Here is a 10,989-nt window from a genome sequence, read left to right on the forward strand (position 1 = left end):
AAAGGGATTATAAGGTATACTAAATCTAAGGGGTTAAGACATACATATGACTTACGAAAAAAAAAATTGTTTAGATAAAACCTATGTATATTTATCTAATAGTAACACCAAGTGACTCAGTTGCTGCCTCTTCAATTTTTCTATGAACTCTATTGACTTCTGCTTGTGTTAGTGTCCTCTCTAGATGTCTATAAACAATAGAGTAGCAAAGACTATGCTTTTTTGTCTTAGGATGAACAAATTTGTCCTTCAGCTTAACCTGAAACCAGTAAAATGTTCTCCGTATACTATATTAACAATTGATACTCATTTTAGAAACCCACCTGTTCAATAATATCTCCTCCAACATCTCTTACTAAGTCATAAAAATCATTACTTATAAAATTGTCTATTGTATACGCAGGTGGTAACCAAAAAGATAAATCATTTGTACACTGCGGGTAATTAGACACTGGTTTATATATAATTTTACTGTGCAAATCTTTATTTTCAAATTGTGTTAAGAAACCTGAGTCAGTGCTCCACACAAGACGAATGTCAGGTATTTTATATAGAGCCATAACAAGACGTTCCAAGCCCAAGCCAAAAGCATATGCAATGCTGTTATTTGTACCAGCATTTGACATGATTTCATTTCTAACTATACCACATCCTAAGACCTCCATCCACTTATTTTCATAGAATATTTCCATTTCCCATGAAGGGTGAGTGAAAGGAAAATAAGCATCTACCCATCTATGCCTAATATCATCACCAAATAATACTTTAACAAGGCTTAGTAGATGAGTTTTTAATTGATTTTCCATTAACTTTGTGGCTTCTAATGTATGACAACTTTGCTTAGATGGATCAATAATACTATTTTGAAAGGACAGTGGGTTATCTAAGAAAGCTTTTTCAAATATCTCTAGACCTGGGTGATTTTTAAATAATTGTTCTTTCCGTTGGGATCTTACAGCATCAACCTGTAATGATTAAAGATTAAATTAGATAATATACAATATTGACTTTTTTTTGCATGAGTATAAATTATACTGTCAATATTTTAGTTTTAATTGTTATTGCAGATGTAATCTGCAAGCTGTGCTGGAATATAAGGTATTGCAAATTAATTTTATAGTTATTAAGTATAAAGTAATAATAAGTAAAGCTATGCTAAAGTAATTCTATGTTTGCCTCTTAAAGGTGTGCAATTAATTTTTTTATTTTTCAAAATGTAAGATTTTATTGTAACGCACATTGGCTTTAAAATAAATAAATTGCCAACTCTATCTTGCTTATTTGTTACACTGTCTTGTACCTAGGAATATTGGTAAACCACATTTGATAAAACTTTAAAATAAATCAAAATATGTCATAGAAAAATAACTTCTTAAGAGCAATTACCTGATGAAAAACTGGATAGTGTGTTGAATCAATTTCATCTCTTCTGTATACATCTCCTATCATAAGAAAGTTATCTAACCCAGCTCTAAGTAGCTCACTTTGATGGGCAGTCATATGAGCACGTAACAGTAAAGAATTGTTTATGTAATAGCAGTCTGACTTTACTCTACTAACATGGTCTAATGGAATTAACAAGTCATCAAAATTCTGTTTGGTAGAAACGATAGGCGATAAGTTGTCGTACACACTGAATGTGGGATTACCTCCATGAGTAAAAGACGAGTAGAAATAGTTTACAATTCGTTGTCGAACTATGCATAGTGGATGTCCTCTTTGCAAATGCAAATTTTTGTTGAAATAACTTAATATTTTTGGGGTAACATTTGTGTAGTCATCGCTAAGATATTCCTTATTATTAATTTGAATTGAAGAAACTGATTTAGTAGCTGTACTATAATTATATTTATGAATAGTTAACGATAACAATCTCGACCTAATTAGATATTTTGTCATGTTGCTATTGAATTTTATTGTATATATTAATCTTGCAAAAAGTGATTTCAATTTAAAAAATCACATACTGTTCGTCAATTTACTCAATTATCACAATTCACATGTTATTGTATTTTATCAATAGTAAAATTAAAGATTCAGTTCACACTTCACAGATTCAATCAAACTCTACAAAAACGACACACATTTTGACAATATACTACTTTTTATTATTTTTATAACTACTATGTTATATGTAGTTATCCTAGTCTGTGTCTATTGTCTAAATTGTGTAACGAAATCGAATAACTATAAGAAAGATAATACGAAGCCGAAGACTTTAAAAATCTCATTATTTTTTTAATTAATTATATTATATATAAATGATATCAAAAAGGCTTCTTCATTTAGCCCAACTCGGTGCTGTGGGTTTAACTGGTTACTTAATCGGCCAGAAGAAATGTTTTGGAAAAGATCAAACCGTGGTTTTACATGGCAAAACTTTGACTAGTTTGCCTGGGTTGCCTATATTTGGCACAGTTTCAGCTGCTACACCATACGTTGAGAGTGGTGGTGCTAAGGATAGGGTAAGCTTCATTCATAATTAAAGTATTATCAGGTTTCCTACCTAACCTTAACTTAGAATCTTACTTAATATTGTACAATTAACTGAAAGCCGGGCCAGTTATTTTATAAATGGCATGTATATAAATTCTACTTTTCAGATTTCAGAAATTATGAAATATGGATTTCCTAGCTTAGATAATGTTAGATCTTATGATGATTTTGTTTTGTCATATGACAGACGTAATAGAGTACCACATTGGGTCTTTGAACACATAACAAAAGATCATGTATCAAAAAACAATGCAGTTGATAGGAGTAAATGTGATTTTAAACCAGATGAGAGTATTCACCCTTTCTTCAGGTAAATTTCTATGGACATATTATTACAACTATTACATTTACAATTAAATCTGATGGGTATATAATTGATAAGTTTGTTTAAGTGATTAACCTACCCCTTCAGATCTCATAATATGGACTATAAAGGTTCAGGATTTGATCGTGGCCACATGGCAGCTGCTGGTAATCACCGTTTAGCTCAAAGACATGTGGATCAGACTTTCTACCTCACTAATATGGCCCCACAGGTATTATATTATACATGAAACAAACTTGACTCATAATTCTCTGTATCATCTAAGTACTAAATAGCTAAGAAATAACAGGTTTCTAGCAAACTAGGAACACTTGTAGCAGTCTCCATCTGTACAATTTTAATTTTGCTAGGATGAAATGAGAGCAATGTGTACTTTAGTTAAAACATTGCGATTACACATATAGTTATCAGTAAAGGAAATTAAGTAAGAAGTTACTAAAAATTAAAATTATTAAATCATATTTGCCTAAAATCTCATTGAGTAATGACATTACAGATCCTATATAATTGTATGTAACAAAGTTATTTGTTTATCATCTCTTGATAATAAAACATAATAGCAAAGCTGCATTTCTTAATCATCATATCCTTTTTTGTAACTTAAAAAAGGTCTACATTGTGAAAATAATCAAACTGGAACAAAGCTGGTCCAAGTCCGGCATGAAACTTTTAAATTCAAACAAATTTACACCTTATTCATATTTCAGGTTGGACAAGGCTTCAATAGAGATTCATGGAATAGACTAGAAAAACATGTGAGAAAATTGACTAAGGTTTACAATAATGTCTACTGTTGTACAGGTCCACTTTATTTACCAAGGTGAGATATATTTATAAAAATTTAAAATCTACGGCTTAATCTTACACGGTACAAGGATGAAGGAAATACGGTTTCTTTACGTTGGAACAAAATGTTAAACAACGATTAGACTTAATTCTGCTATTTTTTTTTATATAAATTTCCCACTATCCCCGACTCTTGTGGTGCGGGACCTTATTTTGTACATATATTTTGTAGAAACATATACATACATACATACATTAAGAGATTTCCTAATATACATATATATCCAAATATAAAAATACACATATTTCTATTTTATATTCATGGGCCAGTGGGGGCCCGTCTCACCTCTGCTACGCTCTTGTTGCAGCGAGTGACACATCTCACTACCTTACTGCAGAAATCTTCCAGTTGCGATCTGAAGTTTTTTAATATATCCGGTAAATGCTCGGTTGTTACCTTTGTATTGATTTGTTGCTCGAGATTGCACCTGGAGGCTCCGAATACAGGACATTCTACAATGAGATATATCACTGTCTGACTCGTTTGTGAGTCGCACGTACACGACGGATCTGACTTCAAGCCAAATCTGTGCAGGTATTCAGCAAACGCCCCATGTCCTGTTAAGATCTGCATCATTTGTGGGCTAGGTCTTTTTTGTCTAATAATTTTGTACCCGTCTATAACACTACTTATAAAGTAATTCTGCTATTGAAGAGTTCAGACCATTATTTCATACTAAATTATTTTTAGTTCAAACATATTACTTACATTTAAATTTTACTTACGATGCATTTTAAACAGTCATCGCGCAATAAAACTCACTGACAGTGGGAATGTGCTCACAATGCAACCTGTTATCGATACTTAGCTACCTGCGCACGTACTCTGACTCCTGATGGTTATGAGTAGGGGTTGTTGTTTTTCTATAAATATAACTGCAAAATGGATAATTTATTTTCTAACGTGAAGAAATTAAATGGTGACATCAGCGCTCAAGTTCGGGCTGTAATTCACAACAAACTCTTGTTTTTAAAAGAATTGAAAACTGATCCCAAGAAAAAAGCTTGCCTCAATTTCAATAATCTACGAGAGCTTGCAGAACTGATTTGTGGTGTTAGTAGAAATTAAAAAAAAAAACTAAATTATTTATTCATAAAGCACACAATGTACACTTATGAATGTTAAAACAGAAATATACTTATATGCTTCTAATTTTACATTTACTGCCAGTTCTCAAATCAAGGGTGTAGAATGGAAGAGAAGAACTGGCAATAAACTCTCCGCCACACTTTTATCGGCAAGAGCGAACGTAGATCGAATAAAATATTAAAATTCTTCTCCACAACGCTATTGATAATGTTAGTCAAGAAGACTGGACTAAATGTGTTAGGCATGCCATAAGGAAAACTATTTTAAGAGATCAAGCACTTCCTCTGATAATTAACAAGACAAGAACCTCAACACTCCTCAACATCTTTACTAAAAGATATCTAGGAAGCTTCCAGCTTATAAGCGATTGCTTTTTTCATGGTTGCTCAGCTCTCCTAAAGGAGAGGAACCTTACACATAGGTGGGCATTGGCATAATTGTGGCATAGAGCACTAATCTCGAAGCTTCCAGCCTATGGGATCCCCGAGAAATAATGCAACTAGATTTCCAGCTTTTACGATAATCGGAGCATCAAGGCATAACCCAACCATAAACCCGTGAACGCTGGGGTCCCACAAGGCTGTTTCCTATGCCCGACTCTGTTTCTTCTGCACCAATGATATGCAACTTAGCAACAGTCATAGCTATGGACGACATCACGAGGGGATATTTTATACAGTGGCCATGCAGGCATTTCTCGGGCAGTTGTCGATCAGTACCGGATCAAACTTGTATATGAAGTCGAAACTCTGCTACGTGGAGTCTCGGACTGGGGTAGACTAAAGCTAGTCCAATTTACCACATACATACAAGAAGACACAAGTTTGCGCTTTCCGTTATATAAAAAAAAATGATTGCAAAAAAATTGTGTTGCACTGGTATACATGATCCACTTATATATCTAATATATAAAATTCTCTGGTCACAATGTTCGTTCCCATACTCCTCCGAAACGGCTCGACCGATTCTTACACTAATTTAGATTGTATTAATTTTGTAGAAAGGACATAGATGGCAAGTCATATGTTAAGTACCAAGTGATTGGTACCAACTCCGTCGCGGTGCCAACCCACTTCTACAAAGTGGTCGTATGTGAGGCAGGAGATGGCGCCTTGCATATGGAATCCTATGTGATGCCCAATCAACGGCTACCAGATGAGACCCCCGTGTCTTCTTACATGGTGAGAACTAAAGTTTTTATTTGACCGTTTGTCATAGCCTATATTTGTATAATCCAAATCATAAATTCTGTAATATTTAATTCTATTTATCGATATATTATATCTTATACTTTTTAAATTGTTCTAAGGCCGCGCGTTGTTAGCATACATACATCGCGATTTGCAGGCGTTCGACGAGCGTTAGTAGGGCGAGTCTACTGTATACATCTGGCTCAGTTTGGAAAATCACCATCTATCATCAGATTCATGAAAATCCTTCCAATTACGATTTCTTAAAACTTTTTTTAATCGGGACCTTCCATATCCCAAATATTTGGTCGTTTTTGGATTTCATCGATAAAAAATCCGGATCAAAATGAACGTTCTCCATTTTCGTCAACGTGCGTCCACTCTTTACGTAAGCACGCGTTCGAATGTACAACAAAATGGCTGCTCATGTTTCTTGAAGTGCGCGGCTAACCAAAATTTGTAAACGCGCGCCTAACGATTGGCTCAAAGCGCGCGTTTGCATGTGTACACTTCAATCAGACGTCGCGTAGTTCTTACAACGCGCGTTACCAAAGCGCGCGCTTCAACACGCCTAATGTGTACTTGCTCTTATTAAGTGACAATTTACAGAACTCATTTGTTTTACTAAAAAGTTAACATGGCTTTCCAGTGTCAAAGTAATAACTTATTCAACTACTTAATTTTTAATAGTATACTTTTGTTGAAGGTACCGCCAGAGACAATAGAAAAGGCAGCTGGGTTGCTATTCTTTGACAAAATACATCGAACTAAGCTGACGACAATTAATGGCAAGAAAGTTTAAATGATAAAAATTTAATTAAAAGTGCAATATTAGTATAAAATAATGGTTGTAAATAATTTGTAGACAATATTTTAAAACAAGACATGAATAAATTATTGAGATATTTAATATTTTTTACTCAATCTGAAGCACAATGTAATGGGGAAGACTGAAAAGTAACCCGAGGAGCACACACAAACACCACTCACCTATAGTCCTCCATCTTTTCACTGTAGATTTCTAAGGACAATAAGCAAGGAAAAGCGTGTCCTGCAAGCCTTCTCTGCAGCGTGTGATCATGTAGTGTTGCCCTCTTCCCTCACTTGAATATGATCAAGAGAGACAGTGGCGGAGGGTATGGGTGCGGTAAGGACAGAGAAACCTATAGGTTATTGGATTGCGTAAACATTTATAATAATATAAAATAAATTTCAGCTCACTTCTAGAAAAATTGCACTTCCATGTTCCTGCCAGACTCGTCAATCGAGCTTTCTCTCATCAACACTAACTATGCAAAAATTAATGGTGTTGTCGCTGATCGCACAGCCCGGACAACAAACATACATACAGACATACAACAACTACTATTTAAGCCTTGAGTTGTTGAACACTCGCGGTATTTGCTTAAACTTGCATCATGAGCGCACATACGGTGTCTATGTGTATCACTCACCACAGTCGAATACGCATTACATAGTAAAATGTACTTAATAATATTTTTTTTCTTTCGTAAATCTTTGAACCTTTTACATAATATATACAATATTATGTATTCCATCTTTGGCTATATCTTTAGTATAATTGTTTTTGTTAAATATTGTGTATGTTAGCTGTAGAATTACCTAAATTATGGAAAACTACATTATTAGGAAATAGCTAAAGCAACAGATCACACTTATTAAAGTAGTGTAAAACTCACAAATATTTTTCGTATCGGAAGTTATTGCTGCTTATATACTATATACAGTAACATTAAATCTCGTTAATTTATAGTCCCACTTAATAAGCAAACAAGCGTATAAGTCGAATACATAATGTGGAAATATTGAAAAATCCACACTATTAAAAAAAACGTGCTAATACTTAAACATGGAATGGTAATTAAAAGCTTTAATAAAAATGTAGTATATATTGAATATGCAGTACATAATATACAGGGTATTAGTTTTCTTCGTCTTCATCGGAGGCACCATTTTGTTGAGGCTCATCATCTGCGCCTGCGTCACCCATACCTATAATATTATTACATGAATTTTAAAAGAATTTCAAGACAAGTTGTTTTCCGACTAACTCGCTAATTAATAAAAACAAAGTCTAATTGTACTCTTCTTGCAATATTTTAACGAATAATTTTATATTTACTTGTTGAATTTTAATGTGGTAGTGGCTAAAACCGATAGTATTTAAAAAAAATTGGGCTAACTGGGTAATTTAGTAAACTAAAAAATACATTATTGTACCAATGACTTTGAATTCAATATCATATGCTCAAGAGACAAGATACAGGTAGAGACTTATATTAGACACACACTATAAATATCCCATAGAAAAATCATCCCAAAAAGATAGAAATGTCTTGGTGTACTTTACCTTGATCCTCATCCTCTTCAGCAGAGTCACCAGCCACTTCAGCATTCTCAGCTTCAGCTCTCTCCATTTGTCTCGCCAATTCAGCTTCATCAGTTGCCGTCACCACTTTAGGCTGATAAATAATTATATATTTATTAAATTAATATATAGTGGATAAATGATTTAATTATACTGTCGTTGATTAACCAAGAATTTTTCAATCTGCTGACAGTAATATATTCAGACAGGTTTTGAATTCTATTAAAAAAATCTAGAACTCGAAAGTCTGATTATCAAAAGGTTTAATTCGTAAAATCTGTCTCATATTATACTCCTATTTTTCATTAGTTTGTTAGACTATTTGAGTGGATTAAACACAACTCTTTGTGTGTTATGTTTATTAAGAAACTACACTTCAAGTAGTAAGTCTAGTAACTTCTAGAAAATGAATTATTTTTATATTTGATAAAAAAAAAATTAAGTAATAGCATCATTTTATGTATTAATGAATGATTTGGCTTCATTATATAGTAAAATATTATTATTAATCAATTATGCAATGTATTATTAATTGATATAATTGTTACTAGTCTAGATGTATAGATATACACACCGCCATCTGTATGTTGAAGACACCACCTGATGCTGTGATGGTCTCATTAATTTTGTCAATCGCATCTTGTAACGCTTTAAGTCCATCTGTTTTTTCTGGTGTTGAAGTAGTCATAACTGTAAAAAACAGTTTATTAGTATATCTACAGAACAATTACTCAAAACAACCTTATACTTGAGTTTTTCTACATGTTGTCAATTCTATTTCTAACTAAGAAAATGTTTTCAAACAGGGAATATTGTTTGACATTTTGTAATACATAAAAGGATGTATCTATCACATAAAACTTACCATACAATGGTGGGGCAATGAGATTTATCTTAATTGGCAATTCTAATGTGGATAATGAAAGACCCGCTTTCAATGCAGCCTTAACTGCATCAATACCCTCATAGCCATAACATGCGCACTCAATGTCAGCCCTTATCTTGACTGCCTGTGAGGTCAATTTCCTCTTAATGTTGGCTAATAGCACTTCCTTTGTTTTTTCATCAAGACCACATTCATTTAGGACAGAAGGATCCCTGTAGTTAAATTTCAAAAGGAAATTAAATATTACAAATGCAAATTTTTAATGGTTGTGCTGGTTTGTCAATCATTGAGCACTTGATATATTTTAAAAAAGAAAATAATGTTTAAGACATGTATCAAACCAATAGAAAAAGGATTTTAGAATTAATTATAAACAAGTTTTTTGTTCTACCTAACTTTCAAACAAAACATTTTAAATCTTATTTTGTATATGTAAAATAAGTTTATTTCCTAATAAAATACAAATTATTTTATAAGAAACTAGTTTTTATCCAATTGAGAGAAATTAAACATACTTACACAGCAGCTTGCTTAAAGAAATCATAGGCAGATGCCTTTTTTTTATATTTCTCTTCAAACAGCCAAGCAGTCTTCTTGTAGAGTTCTTCCAATTGCTCCGAGTTTTCATAATGCAAAAGTTCCGCTACATGCCTAAGGATTGAGTTCACTGCTTTTGCCTTTGCATACCGCTCTGTACATTTGTCTATATCTTCACCAGATACACGCCGTTTAGATAAATCAATGTAACCTGTAATTTTAAATAAAAACTTATAAAATTCAATATACATAAAACTAAAAATCTACATAACTTATTCTACTGTACATAGTATGATAATAACTAAGTTCCTTACATTTTTTTTTTGTTTAACTTTTGTAGGAGAATTTGACTTTGAAAGATTAACAATAAGAATTACCTTTTTCTTTATCTACTCTTATGACCACAACAGGTTCAGTTTTGCCGACACGAATAAGTTTGTTGATAGAACGAATACGACGCCTCGACAACTCTGAAAGCAAGATCATGCCCTCAATGTTGTTGTATTCGAGCAGATGCACATATGCGCCCATCTCAGCGATAGAACGCACATTCACCATAACTACATCTTCAACTTCTGGATATTTTTCTTGATAAAATCTACACGTAAGAGGCATCTGAAATTTCATAAATATTATAACCTCTGAATCATCAGTTTGATCTGCATCTATAGAAAATACATGAGATAATAGTTTAGTTCTTAACAAACCTTGATGTGTTTTTACGTTTTATGTGTATTTTTGTAAGAAATTCAAGTTTAGAAAATATGATGAAACCTTGTTGTTCACGTTGATGATCGGTTTCATATAAGATGAAGCATCAAATTTGAAGTTTAGACTTTAAAGTGAGAGTTGACATAGCTCACAGTACAGAGTACGTTTAGCTGACCGTTTGACTTAAAATTACAGATTACTACAACTTTTGTACAAATCGGTTTCAATTATTTATTGCTGCAGCCCGTGAAACTATTCGTTGTTTAAGCTCCGCTTATGTCGATTTTTGGATATATGAATAGAATAGAATAATGATTCCTCTTTTTCTACACAGTTTTACGTATTTATATTGATTTTTGGTATTTATAAATGCACATTATATCTTCAATTAGTCCAAAACGCGCTAGAAGTTGATAGCGTACATTACAAACTATTTTAGCAGACTTTATTATATCTAAACCTTTGTTTAAACAATGTTAATGGTCAAGAATAACCAGACATTGACCTAGGAGACGGTAT

At 32.9% G+C, this 10,989-nt stretch overlaps 3 protein-coding genes across 3 annotated transcripts; 1 reads left to right on the top strand and 2 right to left on the bottom strand.

The window, feature by feature from the left end:
• Positions 1–69: 69 nt before the first annotated feature.
• LOC125050426 (probable phenylalanine--tRNA ligase, mitochondrial) lies at positions 70–2,039 on the bottom strand. The gene is made up of 3 exons (XM_047650277.1): positions 1,387–2,039; positions 324–965; positions 70–259 (listed from the first exon to the last, which is right to left on the bottom strand). The coding sequence occupies exons 1-3, from the start codon at positions 1,897–1,899 to the stop codon at positions 92–94; spliced, it is 1,323 nt and encodes a 440-aa protein (XP_047506233.1). The 5' UTR covers positions 1,900–2,039; the 3' UTR covers positions 70–91.
• A 414-nt stretch (positions 2,040–2,453) lies between these two features.
• On the top strand, positions 2,454–6,848 carry LOC125050428 (endonuclease G, mitochondrial). The gene is made up of 6 exons (XM_047650279.1): positions 2,454–2,465; positions 2,684–2,806; positions 2,909–3,032; positions 3,529–3,641; positions 5,758–5,938; positions 6,654–6,848. Exons 3-6 carry the CDS (start codon positions 2,919–2,921, stop codon positions 6,747–6,749), a joined length of 504 nt encoding a protein of 167 aa, XP_047506235.1. The 5' UTR covers positions 2,454–2,465; positions 2,684–2,806; positions 2,909–2,918; the 3' UTR covers positions 6,750–6,848.
• Positions 6,849–7,842: 994 nt separating this feature from the next.
• On the bottom strand, positions 7,843–10,606 carry LOC125050427 (eukaryotic translation initiation factor 2 subunit 1). The gene is made up of 7 exons (XM_047650278.1): positions 10,467–10,606; positions 10,137–10,374; positions 9,742–9,970; positions 9,202–9,434; positions 8,911–9,026; positions 8,319–8,430; positions 7,843–7,960 (listed from the first exon to the last, which is right to left on the bottom strand). Exons 2-7 carry the CDS (start codon positions 10,372–10,374, stop codon positions 7,890–7,892), a joined length of 999 nt encoding a protein of 332 aa, XP_047506234.1. The 5' UTR covers positions 10,467–10,606; the 3' UTR covers positions 7,843–7,889.
• Between the last annotated feature and the right edge of the window lie 383 nt (positions 10,607–10,989).

The sequence above is a fragment of the Pieris napi genome, chromosome 6, assembly GCF_905475465.1.
Source record: "Pieris napi chromosome 6, ilPieNapi1.2, whole genome shotgun sequence".
Classification (NCBI taxonomy): Eukaryota; Metazoa; Arthropoda; class Insecta; order Lepidoptera; family Pieridae; genus Pieris; species Pieris napi.